The sequence below is a fragment of the Mus musculus genome, chromosome 3, assembly GCF_000001635.26.
Source record: "Mus musculus strain C57BL/6J chromosome 3, GRCm38.p6 C57BL/6J".
In the NCBI taxonomy this organism is placed as follows: Eukaryota; Metazoa; Chordata; class Mammalia; order Rodentia; family Muridae; genus Mus; species Mus musculus.
The window spans coordinates 96,839,128-96,863,484 of record NC_000069.6 but is presented as its reverse complement, the minus strand read 5'-3'; the positions used below and the strand labels follow the sequence as shown (position 1 = coordinate 96,863,484).

The window sequence follows — 24,357 nt, the reverse complement described above, 5'->3', positions numbered from 1 at the left end:
TTCCAGGATCTGTCCATTGATGAGAGTGGGGTGTTGAAGTCTCCCACTATTATTGTGTGAGGTACAATGTGTGCTTTGGGGTTGTTTGAATTTCTGGAGTCCAGCTTTACTAAAGTTTCTTTAATGAATGTGGCTGCCCTTGTATTTGGAGCATAGATATTCAGAATTGAGAGTTCATCTTGGTAGATTTTACCTTTGATGAGTATGAAGTGCCCATCCTTGTCTTTTTTGATAACTTTGGGTTGGAAGTTAATTTTATTCGATATTAGAATGGCTACTCCAGCTTGTTTCTTCGGACCATTTGCTTGGAAAATTGTTTTCCAGCCTTTCACTCAGAGGTAGTGTCTGTCCTTTTCCCTGAGGTGGGTTTCCTGTAAGCAACAAAATGTTGGGTTCTGTATGTGTAGCCAGTCTGTTAGTCTATGTCTTTTTATTGGGGAATTAAGTCCATTGATGTTAAGAGAAATTAAAGAAAAGTAATTGTTGCTTCCTGTTATTTTTGTTGTTAAAGTTGGGATTCTGTTCTTGCGGCTGTCTTCTTTTAGGTTTGTTGAAGGATTACTTTCTTGCTTTTTCTAGGGTGTAGTTTCCATTCTTGTGTTGGTGTTTTCCCTTTATTATCCTTTGAAGGGCTGGATTCATGGAAAGATATTTTGTGAATTTGGTTTTATCATGGAATACTTTGGTTTCTTCATCTATGGTAATTGAGAGTTTTGCTGGGTATAGTAGCCTGGGCTGGAATTTGTGTTCTCTTAGTGTCTGCATAACATCTGTCCAGGATCTTCTGGCTTTCATAGTCTCTGGTGAGAAGTCTGGTGTAATTCTAATAGGCCTGTCTTTATATGTTACTTGACCCTTTTCCCTTACTGCTTTTAATATTCTATCTTTATTTAGTGAATTTGTTGTTCTGACTATTATGTGTCGGGAGGAATTTCTTTTCTGGTCCAGTCTATTTGGAGTTCTGTAGGCTTCTTGTATGTTCATGGGCATCTCTTTCTTTAGGTTTGGGAAGTTTTCTTCTATAATTTTGTTGAAGATATTTGCTGTCCCTTTAAGTTGAAAATCATTCTCATCTATTCCTATTATTTGTAGGTTTGGTTTTCTCATTGTGTCCTGGATTTCCTGGATGTTTTGAGTTAGGATCTTTTTGCATTTTGCATTTTCTTTGATTGTTGTGCCCATGTTCTCTATGGAATCTTATGCACCTGAGATTCTCTCTTCCATCTCTTGTATTCTGTTGCTGATGCTCGCCTCTGTGGTTCCAGATTTCTTTCCTAGGGTTTCTATCTCCAGCGCTGTCTCACTTTGGCTTTTCTTTATTGTTTCTACTTCCCTTTTTAGGTCTTGGAATGGTTTTGTTCAATTCCATCACCTGTTTGGTTGTGTTTTCCTGTATTTCTTTAAGGACTTCTACCTCTTTAGCAGTGTTCTCCTGTATTTCTTTAAGTGAGTTATTAAAGCCCTTCTTGATTTCCTCTACCAGCATCAAGAGATATGATTTTAAATCCAAGTCTTGCTTTACGGGTATGTTGGGGTATCCAGGACTACCTGAGGTGGGAGTGCTGGGTTCTGATGATGGTGAGTGGTCTTGGTTTCTATTAGTAAGATTCTTACGTTTGCCTTTCGCCATCTGGTAATCTCTGGAGTTAGTTGTTACAGTTGTCTCTGGTTGGAGCTTGTTCCTCCTGTGATTCTGTTAGCCTCTGTCAGCAGACCTGGGAGTCTAGTTCTCTCCTGAGTCTCAGTGGCCAGAGTACTCTCTGCAGGCAAGCACTCCTCTTGCAGGGAAGGTGCACAGATATCTGGTGTTCAGACCTGCCTCCTGGCTGAAGATGAAGGCCTGAAACAGGGCCTGTCCCAGAAGCTGTGTCACTTCTGCCTGTCCCAGAAGCTATGTAGCTTCTGTAGTCCACACTCTAACCTGCGCAGACTAGTCTTGGAGGGATCTGGGACCCAAGATGGCTCCCCCACCTGCTCCGGCAGAGCCCTCCTGGGCAAACACCTCTCCTCTGGCGGGGAAGGTCGTTTGTTTTTTATTCTTTTTTTTTGTTTGTTTGTTTTTTGTTTTTTTGTTTTTCGAGACAGGGTTTCTCTGTATAGCCCTGGCTGTCCTGGAACTCACTTTGTAGACCAGGCTGGCCTCGAACTCAGAGATCTACCTGCCTCTGCCTCCTGAGTGCTGGGATTAAAGGTGTGCGCCACCACGCCCGGCTCTGTTTTTTATTCTTATGCTGTACTTGCACACCACTGCTGTCTGTCTGTCCTGGTGTCCTCCAGCAGTTCCCCACTGCCCTTGAGTAGTTACCTCAGACACATCTTCTCATTCTTGAACCAGGTCTGTGTGGCCTGAAGCTTGCTCATGCAGTAGTGTAGCCTGGCCTGCAAAGTGTGCCCCCACCCACCCACCCACCCCCCAGTGCTGAGACTACGGTTCTGTGGCCCGTGCTCAGCATTTCAGCACGCAACCAGGGATCAGACTCAAAGTGCCTGCCTCAGTTAGGATAAATCCCCATCCTTAATTTTTTTATTTTAATACAGTTAGCTTGTTGAGGATTTTGCCTGAGTTAGGGGCTAGATTTAGATACAGGTATCCAGGGTATTTATTAGAAAACAAGATATCCAGTAACAAGGGAGAAACATGGTCCACTTTGTCACTATAGCAGCTTAGCAAAAATGAGACCTGAGGTTCTCCTGCCTGCCCACCTGCCCGCCTGCCTTCTCAACAGCCCACAGCTGCCAGCCGGCAGCCAGGCCCCCACGCAGCCCTCAGTGAAGTCTTTGCAAGTGCTCCACCTGGGGGAATCAACTGTGGAACCACCTAGTAAGTCATTCCTCCCCACAGTCCTCCTGACTCCCAGCAGGCTTAGCAGCTGTGTCTGCCTGGGATGAGCTGCTGGTATCAGAGCACACAAGCACGAAAGAAGACCCGGGATGGCTTTATCCAGCCTTCTGAGTCCTCAGTCTAGCCTGTCATGAACTAGCCCACCAGGAACTGTAGAGGTGTCTGCCTTATTAGCTACTGCATCTCAGAGATCCACCCTACCCCACCCCCACGCCAGCCTTGGAGAGTGAGGCAGACTACCCTCTCGTGTTAACTGAAACAGGGAAAATATACTTACATCATTCTGGGACTATTCTATCATAGATTTTATTTTCAGGAATTACAACAAAACCCTCAATGCCAGCATCAGCTTACAACATCAAAACTGGCTTGCAAAAGTCAGCCGCCCATTTCTGACAGCTACAGTTGTTCTTAAGCCAAAATTAGCCCTCTCTGGCTTAAGTCATGGGAACAACCTTTCCAATTGTTTTTCTAGTTTTTTAAAACAAACAGGTGCTTTCAGGCTACACATTAATGAGTCCTTGCTGCCTGCCAGCCTTCCACATTCTCAAGGCTGTCCCTCTCCTCTAAAGCCTTTCTTGCTTCAGGGTAACACCCAGCTGTCTTCCCAACCCCTCTGACATCACCTCTTTGGTTGCTGGACTAGTCACAGCAGGTTCTCAGGACTGGACAGTATAAGTTCAGTGAACTTATGTGTAGGACACCCACATGCTCTAAATAGTTAATTTAGTCTGCCTACTACCCTTCCTGCTACCTTACAGCCAAGGGAGTAGGGGCTCAGGACAGCTTGCCCGCCCCTCATTACCAGTGCTTCCATGGCTGATCTGACCAACTCAGAGCCAGTTACATAACTTTACATTTTTTTCTTGGGGGAGGTGGGGACAGGACAACTTTTGAATTATCAAATATGCTCCCAGCATTTCCTATTCCTATTTATTTTCAAATTAGAATGGTATTTTCAAAGCATCCATATTTCATTTTGGTTTTATTCTTCCTAACCTGATTAGGAGGGTATATATGTGGTTGTGGTTGTGCAGGTACACACATGTCTGCAGAAGACAGCCTTGGGTGTCATTCCTCAGGTGTCCTTCCATCTTTGCTTTTCCTGTGACAGGGTCTCTCATTGGCCTGGTATCCCCCACACACTAGGCTAGCCTGGCCAGCCACTGGGCCCAGGAACCCTTCTGTCCCCATCTCTCCAGCACTAGGATTACAAGCACACACCACCATTCCTGGCTTTGTTACAAAGGTGTTGGGGATCAAACTCAAGTCCTCACACAAGGCAAGCACCCCACCACCTGAGCTGTTATTCCAGGCCCTGGCTAGATATTTTGAATATTAATTGCATTGTCCTGTCAATTATTCATCATTCCTTTAAATCCTCTGAAAATAGATTAGATGTGTGTACCATTTCTCCTTTCCAAGGTAATAAACCAGGATAGGAACAATAGTGTGTGTGTCCGTGTGTATGATTAGAGACTCCTGTTCAGGTTAATATTCCAATACCAAAGATTCTCTAGACATGGTTGTTTAACTAGCTAACAAATACATTGTTTACTTTCCAATTAATTCTTTAATATTGTTTACAAAAGCATCTTGTATGGTCAGATGAATCGAGTCTGAGAACTTGAGCTCGGATACTGATTTGAGTATCTGCTAAGCTGGGTTCCTTCATAAGTCGTCTGGGGTGTAAGTGTGGTCTCAAAACTCTAAAAAGAGACCGATGTCACCACCCATACTCTGGATCCCTCCACCATGCCCCTGGGGTGCCTCTGTTACTTTGTAGTGCATAGAAGACTATCATCTGTCCATCCCTGTCCAACATCCAGCAAGGCAGATGGCACTTTGTCACCCAGACATCTGTTAAACTGGACTGAACCCCAGTTCTCATGATAAAATATAAAACCTTAATGTGGTTGAGAGTGGCTAAGGTACATGCCACTCTTGCAAAGGACCCAGGTTCAGTTTCCTGCTCCCACATCAGTTCACAGATGCCTGTCACTCCAGCTCCAAGGGACCCGACACCCTCGTCTGGACTCTGTGGGAACCCGCCCTCATGAACACTTACCCACACATAACCACACACACACAATTTTAAGATAATCAAAATAAACCTTTTAAAGCCTTAACACACAAATCACTGTCATAAGAGTTAGGAGGGAGTAAGGCTCTTCATCAGCTTGCCCTTGGTGAGCCGGTTTCTACTGTATTTACCAAGGACAATGTGATTGAGAATTTCCACACCACAGCAGGGTCTCCGCTGATTAAAGCTTCCGTGATGTGGGGTGGTTAGAACTACAGGTCCAGAGCCCAGTGACAGTTTCTCCAGGTGATCTCTAGCCTAAAGAGTAATTCCTTGCCCACCTCTAGCATCCTGATAAACAAGTTGGAATGTGTTCACTTAACGGAATAATTCTTCGCCAATCAAAGGGCTAAATGTCACATAGCATCTGAGGCCTCTGCCTGAGTAACCTGCTTCTCTGATGTTTCCACAAATGTATTTTTTTAAGCCTTGATTCATACCTTTCTTTGTTCTGTAATTATATATATTTTTAAAAATCCATTAAACTGCTTACATGTTGGAATGTAGACTTGGGGTAACCTGAGTCTTTGTTCTCAAAAGATGGTCACTTAAATTTAACTCCAAAGTAACTTATTCCTTCTGAGGTAAGAGCTGTGGTTTTTCTATCAACAACAGCAAACTAAGATACCTTTCCAGATCTTTACTCAACATTGATGAAGCTTGCTGACCAACAATATCACATTTATTAGGGCTGAAGAAGTGGCTCAGCGGTTAAGAGCACTCAACTCTTGCAGAGGACCTGAGTTCAGTTCCCAGTACTCATGACGAGTGGCTCACAATCTCCTCCAACTCCAGGTGAACTAACACCTTCTCCTGACCTCAGCACCTGCATGCACATGCCCAAACACACATGCAGACTCACTCATAAAAATGAATCTACAACTGAATTCATTTATGTCTGTGCCACCTCTGTCCAGTTTCAGATTCCTGTTCTTCATAGCTTCTCCCAGGATCAGCAAGGGTCATTCTTCTACTGATTCACAAAGTCTTCAGTTCAGGAATTCATGACTCATTTAACATGCTCCCGTCACTGCCAATTGGGCCACAGTTTGGACTTAATAATTGTTACGCCCCATCCTTGTTGAGGAGCAAAGTAACTCAGCCCAAAGCTGGAGGGCATGAGTGAAGAGACCCAGCCTTAATGTATTGCATTGCTGGAATTACTTACCAGGCTATAGATGCTCTCTGCCTCTTTGTCCAGCACCAACAGAGTAGTCTGGTCTCCACCTTTTCTAATCATTTCCACCACACCGTCATGATCAAGAGCTTCCACAGACTTGCCATTGACAGCAACTACCAAGTCATTGTTCTTCAAGCCAGCTGCCTCTGCTGGGCTCCCGGGTTCTATGTCCTTAATGATTTGACCTACCATCCCACAAAGAAAAGTTATCGGAATAAAGGCATCCTGAAGCCAACTCCTCCCCCTACCTACACCCCTACATCCCAGGAGCTACAAACATGCCCCTAGCCTCTCCTGGAGCACACCTAGCATCTAACGTGAAAGGCTCTTAAAAGATTGAGAACCCAGGATTTACTAAAAGTATCTGAAGTTTATTTTTGACAAAGTGACAGCTGAGCAAGTTCCAAGGCAGTCAGTGAGGCATTGTCACAGCCACAACTCTTACCCAGCAGGGATGGCACAGAAGGGACAGGGCCAGTACTAGGGAAGTAGAAACTGAGGGGTCTCAAGTTCAAGGTCAGTCTGTATGCTGTGAGACCCTGACAATGCAAAAGGTAGGGAAGGAGATAACACAGGCTTCCAGCCTTCGAAGCTGTGCTGGCATTTTAGTAACACTGCCCAGATTTGAGGATAATGGCCTGTGCCCCAACAACAAGGTTCAACTGCTAGTCTTCCATAAACTAATCAAAACAGCCAAAGCAATAGTGAAAAGTAGAAAACGAAGACATTTAATATACCACCTTAGTAAGAACAATAAAGGTAACCAGCGACACCTTCAAGTCTATCTTCAGGGTCCTGAAGTGAGGCTAAGGTCCCACCCAGCACTAACCCATTCTGTCTTCTCCTGCAAGGTGGTCTGATAAGCTGTGAATCCCTTCTGGGTGCCCAACACCCCCAGATTTAGGCTTTCTCTTTTCCCAGCATGAGATTCCTGGGGAATTCCACTGGGCTAACTCTGTACAACCTGCTCGACCTTACATTCAAGGCCATTATGTAGATGATGTGAAGCCAGACATGGTAGGGATCTTTACACCACAGAAATCAGCAAATGCCCCAAATGTGTTATTTCTTTCAGGAAAGAGCTAAATTAGTCTCACACATCTGTCCAGATACTAAAGTCTGCCTGACTACTCTGCAATGGCAATGGGGACTCCAGCATCCAGTCACCTGGGGCAACCTGGACAGCTCTCCCTCCTCCTCCTCCTCCTCCTCCTCCTCCTCCTCCTCCTCCTCCTCCTCCTCCTCCAGTTCCCTGGTAGAGCTGGGATAGAGCTGGAGCTTGGTGAGCCAGAGACTAGGAGGAGGGACTCACCTGCCCTAGTGCCTCACCTTTCTGTTCAGGCCCCGCCCTCAGATAGAAGCCATAGCCATTGCTGCCCTTCTTGATCACTACCACCCGGGGCTGGTGGGGCAGCAGTTTCAAACTGGCTGTCTCCCTCTTGAATTGTGTCTTCTGTTCACTATGGCACCTGGCAGTTTCTTTGTCCACAAGGAGGAACATGATACGGCTTCCTGACTTTGTCACCTATAGCAAGACACACAGATGAAAAGGGCAGGGCATTCACAAAAAAACACTGGAAGGAAGGTAGCCGTGCAGAGCAGAAAGCTCGAGGCATGCGGCCTGAGCGTGAGCGTTTGTGCTGCTTGCTCCAGCCTGACTGGTACTTGGGGAAAACATCCAACCACACAAAAGGTAACTGAACTCAAGTGGGAGCCTGAGTCCTCAGAGCCCAGAAAGGTGTGCAGGTGGGGACAGAATGGAATTCTAGAAAAGAAAATAAGGGTCCGCTTTGGAACATAATTCTACTAAAACAAGAGGTTGGTCCATTTTCAAGGTTCCATGTGACTTCAACAAGAGAGCCCTGGCTCATGCTGGGGCTTCTAGCACCTGACAGGTACAGTCTGTTACCCAGGGCCATTCACAGTATGGGAGTACAAAATGGAGACCAGAAATTACTCAAGCTTTGGGCGGAAGACTGTTTTGAGTAGTGATGGAATTCATCCCTTCACACACACACACACACACACACACACACTCCATCCTTGTCTAGCACATCCAACCTTGGGCACTACACCTGTCCATCAGTGAACGAAGCAGCCATCTACAGATGGCAAACGATACTGAGCCCTATCTGTACTGTTCTTTCCTCTGCACACAAACCTGTGAGAGTTTAACTTACAAATTGGACACAGTAAGTAACAAAAAACAATAATAATAAACTAATTATGGACAATATATTGTAGTGATAGTTATTTAAACAAATGAACCACCTATTTCTTATATTATTTATTTAATGTATATGAGTATATTGTAGCTGTCTTCAGACATGCAGAAGAGGACATCAGATCTCATTACAGATGGTTGTGAGCCACCATGTGGTTGTTGGGAATTAAACTCAGGACCTCTGGAAGAGTAGTCAGTGCTCTTAACCACTGACCCATCTCTGAAGCCCCCAAACCACCTATTTTTCCACTACAAGTAACTGAAAGTAAGGAAATGGAAACAAAGGAAGAGGGAAGCCAGTGCCCTGTTAGCACTTGCCCATGTTACCAGAGATTCCACGCACCCTTGACACAAAGAGGGTCATCTCACCTAGATGACTGGTCTCCCATCACAGGCTCATCCCAGGCCAGCCCACCTGCTGCTACTTCCAGTAAAGACTGAGGGGAAGGGAGGTGAGAAAAGCCCCCTTCCAGGTCAAGCCGTACCTTTTCAACCACTTCCTCATGGCTGGCGTTCTCTACATTTTCTCCATTCACTTCAATCAAGTGATCATCAGCCAGAACACCAGCTTTCATGGCCACGCCCTGAGGCATTATATTAGTCAAGTACACACCCTTTTTACCTGGAAGAAGAGAGAACTACTGCAAAGAAATGCTACTGGCAGGAAAGAATTCCCTGTCAATACCTTTAGAGCAGACTCAAATGGCAAGAGTCTCAGTGACAGGCTGGTGAGACAACTCAGAGGGTGATGGTGCCGGATACCAAGTCTGATGACCTGGGTTCAACTCTCAGGTCCACATGGTGGAACAGAACACAACTGATTCCTGCAAGTTGTCCTTGGGCCCCCATACATTCAGAATGGCAGGCATGTACACACATACACATACACATACACACATACACACACACACACACACACACACCATTATAAATTTGAAAAATAAGTATCTAGCTTGGGCCTCTTGAGCCAGAAAGTACTAATCCATACCGGCACTGCAACAACCCATCATTCTATCTTTGCATCTGTAGACTTAGAAGTCATCTGCCCCCTTTAAACAGTACTCTCTCCGCAACCATCACATACTGCTAGCGTCCATAAACACCACTGTGGTAGGGGGGAGGAGGAGGGGGAGGGGGAGGAGGAGGAGGGACAGGGGGAGGAGGAGGAGGAGGGGGAGGAGGGGAAGGGGGAAAGGGAACATGTGTAAATGGTGTGGTTCAGGTGTTAACCTGAAGAAGTGCTAGTAATAATTCTTTCTAGAGTCTGATCATCCATCTAGACTAGGGATAGCTTTCTACAGCCATATACATCATGTTAGGAGTAAGAAGACCTTTAGCTCTGCTTCCTTGAACACTGAACAGTCTTCCTATTAGCCATCAGAACACAAGGATGGCCCCTTCAGGCCAGGGATCAGATCCCACCTCCCTGCAGCTCTCTCTGGAACAGTGAAGAAGTACCCGTGACAGGACCTGCCAGCTCGTGGTTCATGATACTTGAGTCCCCCATGCTCCTCCTCACATACGCTGTGTTGAACTAAATCCCACAGTGTGAAGCATTTCACCACCCCTGGAAGGTCACAGAAAGCCAGACTTCTCCTTTGTTCTAGGACTAGGAGATAGCTCTGGACACTGATCGCTGAAGAGGCTCCTCTACCCTTGCATCATTCATTCACTCATTCATTCCTTCATCTTCCCTCCCCCACCTCCAGGCTTTAAAGGGATGCCTGCCCTTCCATTTAAGACCCCACCAGGCTTGGCTATATGTTGTGTTGTCTAATGCTCTCCCTTTCACCCCAAGACCCCACATGGCTTTAAGTACCCACCCCCAATTCTAATAAACTTCATTCCTGAAGTAAAGTATGTGTTAATTTCTTCTCCAAGCCAATTGCTGCTTTGTTTCTTTTATATTCAATGTAACCTTGTTGTAGTTTGTCACAGGAAAAAAAAAACATTCTCTTCATAATGTGAAACAAACAGCTCGCTCTATGCATGCATGCATGCATGCATACACACACACACACCCCACAACATGCATGTGGAGGTCAGTGATGGGCCTCTCCTTCCAACAAGTAGGGCTCTGGGGATTAAATCCAGGCCATCAGGGTTGACAGCCAGCACCTTTGCCCACTGAGCCAGCTCAGCAGCCCTCTGCTTTTGTTTAACACTGCTTTACTCTTAATAGATTTCCAAGAAATACCCAGGTTCTTTGGCCCTCAGCACCCACCACTGTGGTTAATAATAGAGATATAAGGACTGCCTCTCATGGTTAATGGCTATCTCTGGCTAGAGGTCACTTGCCTCTTGAGAGAATTTTCAATTGGCAAATAGCCATCTTTATCTCTCATCAAACAGCGCGCCACCAGCATCCCTCACCAGCAGCAGAGAGAATATGGGCGGGGGACATCACTAGTGTCAGGTGATGCATTAACACTCACCCGATGGCCCCTTTCCTGTAATACAACTCGTTTCTGGAAGGCAGTTATCTACGTGTCAACATCTTTTCTGAACTACAAACCTCTTCTACTCTCTGTATAACAATTAAAGATATAGCCAGCCAACTAGCATGGCTCCCAATTCCAGCCAGTTTCTCAGGGAAATACCAAGAACTCTGGTCAACAGTGTGGCATGGTGTGTTCCTCTGAAACCACAGAAACAGGACCCTCTAGGACCAGGGATTCTCAAGTATGCTCCTCTAAGCATAGGCCAGTGACATCTTAGGACAGTTGAGACTGGACCTCAACTGAGAGTACTATAATGTCTCAGGAGGCTAGGGCTTAGATACCAGCTTCAGCAACAATATGGGGTTATAACATGATGACAGATGCTCAAAAATGTGCTGAATAAGTACATGAACATGCGGCTTCTCTAGGCCAGGAAAAGAGATGATCAGTCTTACTCAATGGTAACTATCACACACACACACACACACACACACAAAAAAAAAACAAACAAACTCCTCCTTGCTTCCCCTCCACCTTCACCCTACAGGATCTAGAAAAGAACAATGAAGCCCTGTAGTGGTGGTGCATGCCTTTAGTCCCCTCACTCAGGCAGGTGCATCTCTGAGTTCAAGATCAGCCAGGTCTACAGAGTAAATTCCAGAAAAGCCAAGGCTACCCAGAGAAACCCTGTCTCGAAAAACCACACAAACAATGAAGAGGCATCAGCCCTTGAATTGAAAGACTAGCCTAACAAACACTAGGGAAGAGTGCCCGCACCCCACTCAGCCCTTGCTGCTGTCCAATGTGGCCAAAGTCCTGATCTCTCTTTGTACAACTGCAGAGAAAGGGTTCCTACTGGAAAAGAGTGAAGAGAGTGACGCCACCCTGCGCATACGTAGCAACTGCAGCGAAGCTGTCCTTAGCCAGCATCTGTCTTCGAGAAGGCTATTGTTTGGTCCTCACCCCAAGCTCACCTTGGATAGTTTTCAGAGAGAAGCCAAAGCTGTTGCCCTCCTTCACCAGGTAGCAGAGCCGTGGCTGGGCACACGGCTCCACCGCTCCGTTCATCCCAGGGCCCGGTTTCTTATCATTCAGAGCGGCCTCCCTCTGGCTTTGATCCAGCTCTTTCAAATCCACCTGATTTTTCACAGCCTTCTCATAGGAGTCTCCATCCAGGACCAGCAGAGTCACTGAATTCCCACTCTTTCTGACCAGCTCCACCACCTAGGAAGAAAGGGGGAGAGTGGTAAAGGGTACCCTCCCCACATCAACTGCAGGAGGAAGATGCTCATCGTGTGTCCCTAAAGATGGCAAGGCTGACTTGATACCCATACCCCTAAGCAGAGGGGTATCAGACACCTTCACCACTACATCCTAGGGGAGGATTAGACTGGGTCCCTGGCATTGTGGGAATCCAGGAAGCCCTTACAAGGACTGGTCTTTCTCAGAGATGAGTGCTCTAGAGCGGCTGTTTTCAGCCTGTGTGTCATAACCCCTTTGTCGCCTATCAGATATCCAGCACAACAGATATTTACATTATGATTCATAACAGTAGCATAATTACAGTTATGAAGTATCAACAGAAATAATGTTATGGTTGAGGGTCACCATAGCATGAGGAACTGTGTTACAGGGTCTCAGCATCAGGAAAAATGAGAACGGCTGAGCTAGAGAGCACAGTGGGGCTTCTCAGGCCTAGGAAGGAGCAGCATGGTACAGTGAGATGGGGCAAGGCCAGCCTCTCGCATATGCTCACCACGTGAATGTTAACAGGCTAAGTCACCTACATATGGCTGCCTCGTCTGTGCAATCGCCAGCTCGTGCTGAGGGGCTAACAGGTTATTCAGATAAAATTGTCTAGCTCACAGCAAATGGGCAATGCATGTTCAGCCTGATACTATTAAAGTACAACATTTTTTACTGTATTGATTGATTGGCTTTATAACAGGGCACATGCCATGGCACACGCAGGTGGAAATCAGAGGACACTTGTGGAAGTCAGTTCTCTTCTTCCACCAAGTAGGGATTTGAACTCAGGTCACCAGGCTTGGCAGCAAGCACCTTCACCCACTGAGCCACATTGACAGCCCCTGAAGTATAAGAATTCTTACAGTTCTCAGTTAATTATAAGCAACTAGACTGTCTGACATAAAATATGATAATAAATCCATGCCAGTGGCAGGCAGAAAAGAAGCAAGCTCCTCTGGTCCCCAAAACCGTAACGGGCAGAGATATGGAGGCTGGAGAGATGCTAGAACCCCAGCTGTCCACTCACCTGCGCATGCTCCTCCTTGTCGACAAAGACACCATTGATCCTGAGCACCCTGTCACCGTCCAGGAGCCCCGCCTTCTCTGCTGGGCTCCCCTCCTCAATCACCCGGATCAGGTGACCATCAGTGTCCTTCTCAATTCGGAGAAAGAAGCCATAGTTCTGCCCCTCTTGTTTGGACAATTTACACTCTCTGGGGTTGAAGGTGGAGGCCATTTCTGTGATTAAAAACAAATGGATAAGTCCATGGGCAATCCAAGGAAATCTAGTTGAAGCATGAAGCCCTGAGAGCATCCAGACACCGCTTATGCCTCTGCTTGTCGGGATCCATTCTTCCACGTGCAGTACAGCAATGCTGGGGCCCAGGGAGCCTTTGTGCAGAGCACGCTCATGATTTCCAAATCTACTCCCCAAGAATGGTCTTTTCACCTAGTGTCAGACCCACGCATCCAATTGCATGCTTAACACAGAGGCTCCACCTCTAATGCCAACCAAACTCAACTTTGTCCCCTGTCCTAAAGAAGGTTAAGTCTAAAAACAATGATCCAGAAAGTTTAAGGAGCCAAATCTACCTTCTTTTAATTACCATTCTAAATAATGGGATTCATTTGGGCATGTGCTGGTGTGGATGTGCATGCCTGTTTATGTGTGTGTGTTGCATGTGCATGTGTGTGCACGTGTGTGTATGTATGTATTTGTGTGCCCGTGTGTGTGTGTGTGTGTGTGTGTGTGTGTGTGTGTGTGCCTTTGCATGTGCCTCTGAGTGTGTGTGTGTGTGTGTGTGTGTGTGTGTGTGTGTGTGCATGTGCCTAGAAATCAAAGGTGACGTCAGGTGTCTCTCAATCCTTCTCCACCTTATTTATTGAAACAGGTTCTCTCAATGGACCCAGAGCTCACTGATAGTAGCTGGCCAGTAGGTCCATAGTCCTCCATCTCTACCCCTTCAGTGTGAGGACTTGCAACACCCTGCCTGGCTTTTTACAGGCTTCCTGGGGCTCCAAATTCCTGTCCTCAAGCTTGCACAGAAGCACTTTGACACACACTCAGCCTCCCAGCTCTCCGTGCTCTGCCCACACCCACCTCCAAGGAGTGCACCAGCACTCAGAGCTGATGAGCCTCTCAGGTTCTAAGTGTTAAGGATAGACCTGTGAATAAGAGGAGCCAAGTTCTGACTCTCAAACTTGGTAGAATGTTTTTCATAACTGTATTTTTAAAACAAGATGTGATGTGTGTCATGCTGTGGAAGAAGGAGAGAGGTGCAGGATGGCACAAGAAGGGTCTTTGGAAAGAAGGACCAGGCTGGGGAGGAATAAGACAGGCTCCCTGGAGAAACGACTTTCCAAGAAGTACAGGGTTCTGGGAGGCAGGTGAGGCAAGACAGGGCAAGGCAGGCTTCAAACAACTGAGGGGAGGGGTGGGGAAGAGAGGGAAGGGAAGGAGAAGGGAGAGGAGGGGGAGGGAGAGGAGGGAAGGGGAGGGGAGCGGAGGGGAGGAGAAGGGAGGGGAGAGGAAGGAAGGAGAAGAGAGGGGAGGGGAGGAGAGGGGGGAGGGGAGAGAAGGGGAGGGGAATGGAAGGGAGGTGGGAGGGAAATGGAGGGGAGGGGAATGGAAGGGAGGTGGGAGGGAAACGGAGGGGAGAGGAGAGGAGAGGAGAGGAGAAAAGCTAATCCAGGCCTCAGGCCTAGCTGCTAAGCTGGTGATGTAATAGGAGAGATGAGTGTCCCCAGCTCATGCAAGCAACCCTAAGCAAATGCAGCAGAGCACACAGCAGTGACCGTGGGCGGCCGTCTACGGAAGAGGGGGTTCAGCAGTAGAGGACAGGAGGATAACCAGGAGGTATGACGAAATCCATCACACACACACACACACACACACACACACACGAAACTGTGAAATAATAAATGAGGTGGGAAGGGAGAAAAATGGCCGTAGGTGGCCCAGGAGTTTCTAGTCAGATCAAAGTAAAGATGCCCAACCCAGAAAGAACTCCAATGGCAGGTAAGGACTTCCGACCCAAGGCCACTTCTGTCTCCACTTTTCCTGCCCCTCCTGTTCCCCCACTACAGGAAGCGGAGAGAACAGGAACACATGAACGACAGTAGAATCTTTACTGATAAGGAAAGTGGGCTCCCCACTCAGGATGGCGGGAGTGAGGTCCAGCCCAGCAAGAGGCTGACATAGAAAGCAAAGGGCCAAGATGGCCACAGCCCACTCCATCATCCTCAGGGCAAGCTGTCTATGTGTGTTTCCCTCATCACGGCTCCTACTTGGGGGCCAGGGAAGAGGTGACTATATAAAACATGGAGGGGACAGAACGAAGAACAGGCAACACTATGCTGCAGGCTCCCTAGAGGCTTGCTGTGGTGATTCAAAATGCCACTGGGTCTTGGTGCCTGCAGAGGCAGACAGCACACGCAGGCAGGAAGACCTCCAGCACCTGTGGCTTGGCCCCCTTAAATGCTCTCTGCAAATCTTGGTGTGAATATTCATGTGGTCAAAAAAGCACGAAAACAGACCCCCATCAGGCTTGAGGAGGAGAGAAGAACAAAGCCGCAGATACCAGTGGCCATCACCTACATCTTGGGAAAGCACAGCAGCTCTCCCACATCAAAAGGCACGACCCGGAAGGGGCCCCTGGGGAGGAAGGGGCTGAGTGCAGCCGTCTCCAGCCTGGTCTCTTCACTTGCAGGCACCAGTCCCAACTTTAACTGCTCTTTCTGCCCAGCCTGCACATGTTTCCCACCACATGCAAGCTCTGCTCTAGACCCCTGCTCAACTCCAGGGGCCTGAGAAACCTTGAAGGGATCCATCAAAGACTCCTAGTTCCTTCTGGTAAACATGGGGCAACCTCGTACAAATGCTTCCAATTCCAGTGTGCCTTTATAGCCAGAACCAAGGCTGCTGGGTACTGGGTGCTCTTCAAAAGAGGAGGCCGATTTGGGTCAACAGATGAAAATTCATCTTTAAGGCACCCACCTTAAAACCCAGCTGTCTCTGAGCCACAGGTCGCCTCTGTGGCAACCACCACTGGATCTCTCTTCTCTTCCTCTGCAAGCCAAAGATAAAAAGTGCAATCTCCTCCCTAGAGAAGACTATACCAGGCAATGTTCTCCCATCTCACTAGACATCCCAAAAGCCCGACGTGCCAAGACGACATGAGTTTAGCCTTTCTTGGCACACTTTCAGGTGGTGTCTTGTTTGGGTGGCTCTGTTCAAAGTTTCTAAACGGCCAGACTGAGAACAGCGAGACCTGCACCCGTGGCTTTGAAGAGACTCAGGTACACGAGGTCACCATTCCTTCCCTCCCACAGCTGTGGTTGAAGTCAGGGTTGGAGCCAGCTCACAGCAACAGCAAAACGGAAACGTCACCATGCTCCAGCTCTGCCCACGTCCTGCCACGTCTGCCACTCAGACTAACACTGGTCCATGCATCATGTCCGAGACCAACATATACATTAGATGGGAAATACTCTCACCCAAAGCAAGCCACTCAAAACTTCAGATGCCTGATCCTACATGGGCCGCCTGGGGCCCAAGACTTCCTGCTGCAGGATTAAGGAAAGACAATTCACGCTGGCTTCTCAGGGGTCCTGCTCCAGGCTACCTCCACTCCTGACTCTGTCTATGCCACATCCTGGTTTTATGTGGATCATATGTCCACATCAGACATGGTCTGTCAGGTTAGCATGCCTGTAACACTGCTGCAGGAGGAGATGTCTGGACTCTGAGCTTCGGCCTAACTAGCAGACGCTTACTTAGGGGTCTGTTCCTCTCTCTTCAGCCCCCCTCACAGCCTGTGTGGTTCCTGATGAGGAAATCCGAGGACCAGGCCTCGATGACGGGTGTGTGGGCCATCAAAGAAAATGTGGAGATTTCTAGAACATCCCAGAGTGGCTCTATTCCCACTCATCAACATACTGGAGATGAAAAGGAACTCATGAGCCCTGTCTGAGCAAACATGGAAAAGTCAATTCTTGGCAGCAAACATACTTGTCTGTGGGAAAAAAAAAAGAACAAAGGGCCTGGCGGGGCAGACAGGGAAGGCTCCCAGAAGAGTTCCATCACTCTTGTTCATAATGTCACTCTCACCTTTAGACTCCATTTTCTTCCCAAAAAAACCAATTGGATTCTTGCTACCAAGAAAGAATGATAAACCTAGATCCAAAAGAAAAGCTTAGCGCATTCTGCACGTTTGGAAGGCTAGGCAAGGAACACAGAGGCATTAGGAGGCTCTCCTGCCAGGGGTCAGAGTAGAAAGGATTCAAACTACTAGGCTTTTCCCATAGAAAAATAGCAGATGGAGGCCAGAAGATGGCTTCTAAGCCCAAGACAGAATAGGGCTTCTCCGCTCACTGTCCACACTATGACCACGGATCCTTAGGTAAACACTCGTCTTTACTAGCTCCTGCACAAGCAAACTGGAAGCCAAAGCTGGAAGCCACGCCTCCAGAGATCAAGGCCACTTGAGGCCCAAACAGCCAGCAGGTCCAGCTTAGTTGGCAAAGGCTAAAAGGAAGTCTTACTTTGGCTTCAGTTTGTGTATCTGGGGCTGGACGCTGCGGGGCTTTCCTCACACGGCTAGATGGGGGCCTGCCTGTCCCGTCAGCCTGCTCCACGCAAACCTCTATCCCAAGCCTCTGTTCCAAGATAATGTTTCAGGTAGGTGGAAATGTCCTAGTGAGAAATGTCACCGACTTGAATGCTCATAAGCCAACCCAGACAGAAGTGGGATGAAGAGGGGTTCAAAGCCATTTAAGCATGAGCTTCATGCTCTCCTGATATGATTTGAAAATCTGGGTATCAGAAGAACCTGACAAGAACCTAAACTGTGCTCCACACCCAAACATGAACTTAGGAGCCCTGAACCATTTCATGCTCAAAACAGGAGCCAGGTGTGGTGGTGCACACCGTTAATCCCAGCACTTTGGAAGCAGAGGCAGGAGGAACTCTGAGTTCGAGGCCAGCCTAACCTACACAGCAAGAACCAGGCCACGTAGGGAGTCAGATATGAGAGTTGGCTCTTGGCTTACAAGCAGGAGGACCTGAGTTTGATCTCAGAAACAGTCGGCATGGTAGCACACAATTGTAACACAGAGCTGGGAGGGTGGACACAAGTAGATGCCTGGGGTTCATCGGCCAGCCAGCCTGCTCCAGGCTAGTGAGAGGCCCTGTCTCGAAAAAGAAAAAAACAAAAAAGGGTAGCATCTGAGAACCACCACTGAGGTTTGAGCCCATCCCTACAAGCACACCCACATACATGTGCACAGACACACACATCACACCCCATCCCTACAAGCACACCCACATACATGTGCACAGACACACACATCACACCCCATCCCTACAAGCACACCCACATACATGTGCACAGACACACACATCACACCCCATCCCTACAAGCACACCCACATACATGTGCACAGACACACACATCACACCCCATCCCTACAAGCACACCCACATACATGTGCACAGACACACACATCACACCCCATCCCTACAAGCACACCCACATACATGTGCACAGACACACACATCACACCCCATCCCTACAAGCACACCCACATACATGTGCACAGACACACACATCACACCCCATCCCTACAAGCACACCCACATACATGTGCACAGACACACACATCACACCCCATCCCTACAAGCACACCCACATACATGTGCACAGACACACACATCACACCCCATCCCTACAAGCACACCCACATACATGTGCACAGACACACACATCACGCCCCATCCCTACAAGCACACCCACATACATGTGCACAGACACACACATCACGCCCCATCCCTACAAGCACACCCACATACATGTGCACAGACACACACATCACGCCCCATCCCTACAAGCACACCCACATACATGTGCACAGACACACACATCACACCCCATCCCTACAAGCACACCCACATACATGTGCACAGACACACACATCACACCCCATCCCTACAAGCACACCCACATACATGTGCACAGACACACACATCACGCCCCATCCCTACAAGCACACCTACATACATGTGCACAGACACACACATCACACCCCATCCCTACAAGCACACCCACATACATGTGCACAGACACACACATCACGCCCCATCCCTACAAGCACACCTACATACATGTGCACAGACACACACATCACACCCCATCCCTACAAGCACACCCACATACATGTGCACAGACACACACATCACACCCCATCCCTACAAGCACACCCACATACATGTGCACAGACACACACATCACGCCCCATCCCTACAAGCACACCCACATACATGTGCACAGACACACACATCACGCCCCATCCCTACAAGCACACCCACATACATGTGCACAGACACACACATCACGCCCCATCCCTACAAGCACACCCACATACATGTGCACAGACACACACATCACACCCCATCCCTACAAGCACACCCACATACATGTGCACAGACACACACATCACACCCCATCCCTACAAGCACACCAACATACATGTGCACAGACACACACATGACAACCCCATCCCTACAAGCACACCTACATACATGTGCACAGACACACACATCACACCCCATCCCTACAAGATACACCTACATACATGTGCACAGACACACACAGTCACACCCCATGCCTACAAGCACACCCACATACATGTGCACAGACACACACATCATGCCCCATCCCTAGAAGCACACCCACATACATGTGCACAGACACACACATCACACCCCATCCCTACAAGCACACCCACATACATGTGCACAGACACACACATCACACTCTATCCCTACAAGCACACCCACATACATGTGCACAGACACACACATCACACCCCATCCCTACAAGCACACCTACATACATGTGCACAGACACACACATCACACCCCATCCCTACAAGCACACCCACATACATGTGCACAGACACACACATCACACCCCATTCTTACAAGCGCACCCACATACATGTGCACAGACACACACATCACGCCCCATCCCTACAAGCACACCTACATACATGTGCACAGACACACACATCACACCCCATCCCTACAAGCACACCCACATACATGTGCACAGACACACACATCACACCCCATCCCTACAAGCACACCTACATACATGTGCACAGACACACACATCACACCCCATCCCTACAAGCACACCCACATACATGTGCACAGACACACACATCACACCCCATCCCTACAAGCACACCCACATACATGTGCACAGACACACACATCACACCCCATCCCTACAAGCACACCCACATACATGTGCACAGACACACACATCACGCCCCATCCCTACAAGCACACCTACATACATGTGCACAGACACACACATCACACCCCATCCCTACAAGCACACCCACATACATGTGCACAGACACACACATCACGCCCCATCCCTACAAGCACACCTACATACATGTGCACAGACACACACATCACACCCCATCCCTACAAGCACACCCACATACATGTGCACAGACACACACATCACACCCCATCCCTACAAGCACACCCACATACATGTGCACAGACACACACATCACGCCCCATCCCTACAAGCACACCCACATACATGTGCACAGACACACACATCACGCCCCATCCCTACAAGCACACCCACATACATGTGCACAGACACACACATCACGCCCCATCCCTACAAGCACACCCACATACATGTGCACAGACACACACATCACGCCCCATCCCTACAAGCACACCCACATACATGTGCACAGACACACACATCACACCCCATCCCTACAAGCACACCCACATACATGTGCACAGACACACACATCACACCCCATCCCTACAAGCACACCCACATACATGTGCACAGACACACACATCACGCCCCATCCCTACAAGCACACCCACATACATGTGCACAGACACACACATCACGCCCCATCCCTACAAGCACACCCACATACATGTGCACAGACACACACATCACGCCCCATCCCTACAAGCACACCCACATACATGTGCACAGACACACACATCACGCCCCATCCCTACAAGCACACCTACATACATGTGCACAGACACACACATCACGCCCCATCCCCTACAGCACACCCACATACATGTGCACAGACACACACATCACGCCCCATCCCTACAAGCACACCCACATACATGTGCACAGACACACACATCACGCCCCATCCCTACAAGCACACCCACATACATGTGCACAGACACACACATCACACCCCATCCCTACAAGCACACCCACATACATGTGCACAGACACACACATCACGCCCCATCCCTACAAGCACACCCACATACATGTGCACAGACACACACATCACACCCCATCCCTACAAGCACACCCACATACATGTGCACAGACACACACATCACACCCCATCCCTACAAGCACACCCACATACATGTGCACAGACACACACATCACGCCCCATCCCTACAAGCACACCCACATACATGTGCACAGACACACACATCACGCCCCATCCCTACAAGCACACCCACATACATGTGCACAGACACACACATCACGCCCCATCCCTACAAGCACACCTACATACATGTGCACAGACACACACATAACGCCCCATCCCTACGAGCACACCCACATACATGTGCACAGACACACACGTGACGCCCCATCCCTACAAGCCACCTACATACATGTGCACAGACACACACATCACACCCCATCCCTACAAGCACACCCACATACATGTGCACAGACACACACATCACACCCCATCCCTACAAGCACACCTACATACATGTGCACAGACACACACATCACACCCCATCCCTACAAGCACACCCACATACATGTGCACAGACACACACATCACGCCCCATCCCTACAAGCACACCCACATACATGTGCACAGACACACACATCACGCCCCATCCCTACAAGCACACCTACATACATGTGCACAGACACACACATCACACCCCATCCCTACAAGCACACCCACATACATGTGCACAGACACACACATCACGCCCCATCCCTACAAGCACACCTACATACATGTGCACAGACACACACATCACACCCCATCCCTACAAGCACACCCACATACATGTGCACAGACACACACATCACACCCCATCCCTACAAGCACACCCACATACATGTGCACAGACACACACATCACACCCCATCCCTACAAGCACACCCACATACATGTGCACAGACACACACATCACGCCCCATCCCTACAAGCACACCCACATACATGTGCACAGACACACACATCACGCCCCATCCCTACAAGCACACCCACATACATGTGCACAGACACACACATCACACCCCATCCCTACAAGCACACCCACATACATGTGCACAGACACACACATCACGCCCCATCCCTACAAGCACACCCACATACATGTGCACAGACACACACATCACGCCCCATCCCTACAAGCACACCTACATACATGTGCACAGACACACACATCACACCCCATCCCTACAAGCACACCCACATACATGTGCACAGACACACACATCACGCCCCATTCCTACAAGCACACCCACATACATGTGCACAGACACACACATCACACCCCATCCCTACAAGCACACCCACATACATGTGCACAGACACACACATCACGCCCCATCCCTACAAGCACACCTACATACATGTGCACAGACACACACATCACACCCCATCCCTACAAGCACACCTACATACATGTGCACACACACATCACACCCCATCCCTACAAGCACACCCACATACATGTGCACAGACACACACATCACAACAACCACCACCTAGTCTTTGTCTAACTTCTGTGAGCTTTTACACATACAGAGAGAGAGAGAGAGAGAGAGAGAGAGAGAGATATTGATTCTCTATGTAGTCCTCCCTGCTCTCCTGGAAACTCACTCTGAAGACCAGGCTGGCTTCAAACTCAGAGACCCCTCTGCCCCTGCCTCCCTAGTGCTGGGATTAACGTTTTGCACCACCACTTGATCTTATTGTTTTGGTTTTGTTTGGAGTTTGTTGGGGTTTTTTGCAGTGTTCTGGTTCAAACCCAAGGCCTGTGTTCTACCACTGGCATTTGCTCCGGGCAAATCCTTCCTCCAAGGAAAGGAAATGAATAGCAGTTCCTAGAGAAGTAAGACCATGGAGAATTCAGCAACCTCTGCTCATCCCTGGGAGCTGTGCAGCCCAACTACACCAGCTGCTTCCCTCCATGTGAGCAGATATGAGCTCCACACGACATGCGCTCAGTGACCATCAGGCAACACTAGCAACAGTAAGTCATGCACGTGAGACTTGAGCATAGGGGCTGGAGAGAGGCCTCAGTGGTGAAAAGCACTGGTGCGCTCCCAGGAGACCTGGGTCTAGTTTCCAGCACACACATGGCAGCTCACAACCATCTGTAACTCCAGGTCCAGGAAATCTGATGTCCTCTTCTGGCCTCCATGGAAACCAGGCATGCGTGTGGTACACACACACACACTCCAAATGTGTGCACACGCAGGCAGGCAGGATATATATATATATATATATATATATATATATATACATATATATATATACATATATATATATATGTATATATATATATATTTATTTATTTATTTATTTATTTAAAACATAAATGGATGAACTCCGTGTCAGGTAAGGAATATCATTTCCATGTTCATGGTCACCCACAAATTTGATCTCAATCCCAGTTGTCCCTCAGAATCACCTGCACAGAGCCATTAAACAACAACAAAATAAATAAGTAAATAAATAAATAAAGCCACACTGAGTCCCCATGTCTCATCTTTGGGCACAGATTCTCCAGGCTTAAGTAAAGAAACTAATCTTTGAGATCAGCCCACCTCAGGAAGAACTCTCATGAGTCACAGAAGAACGTACACCACGGTTGGATGAACTATTAACTGTCACCCAGAGCTTCACCTTTGCTCCCCTAAGAAGCCATGGCGACAGTCTGTCTAGGAGAGCCCTTTGGTCACCCTGTGCAGTTCTCAGGAGCCAGCTGTGCCTATAGCTGTGCCTGACGAGGGGGTACAGGATACACAGCAGCCTAATAAAGCCTAGGCCTGTTCTCTTCCTCCCTGTACGCTAGTTCTGAGAGCTGTGAGCCAGGCAGACATAGAGCCAAGCAGATAAAGATACTTTTAACCTATGGATTTTAAGAGAACTCTGATGCCAGCCCCAAAACTAACTGCCTTTGAAGCTAGCCAGACTTGGCAGTGGACACCTTTAATCCTGGATTTCAGGGGGCAGAGGCAGGCAGAACTCTCTACGTTGGAGGCC

The 24,357-nt window shown here is 48.3% G+C and overlaps 1 protein-coding gene across 5 annotated transcripts in view; it reads right to left on the bottom strand.

The window, feature by feature from the left end:
* The window catches only part of Pdzk1 (PDZ domain containing 1), a 41,471-nt gene that overhangs the window by 7,442 nt on the left and 9,672 nt on the right, over positions 1-24,357 (bottom strand). For all 5 annotated transcript variants that reach the window (XM_017319675.2, NM_021517.3, NM_001355710.1 and 2 more), the window contains 5 exons: positions 13,046-13,257; positions 11,745-11,994; positions 8,815-8,951; positions 7,435-7,630; positions 6,094-6,290 (listed from right to left, as the gene is read on the bottom strand). In XM_017319675.2, the coding sequence (XP_017175164.1) occupies positions 6,094-6,290; positions 7,435-7,630; positions 8,815-8,951; positions 11,745-11,994; positions 13,046-13,255 (990 nt within the window). In that variant the 5' untranslated portion in view covers positions 13,256-13,257. The remainder of the gene's footprint in view (positions 1-6,093; positions 6,291-7,434; positions 7,631-8,814; positions 8,952-11,744; positions 11,995-13,045; positions 13,258-24,357) is intronic.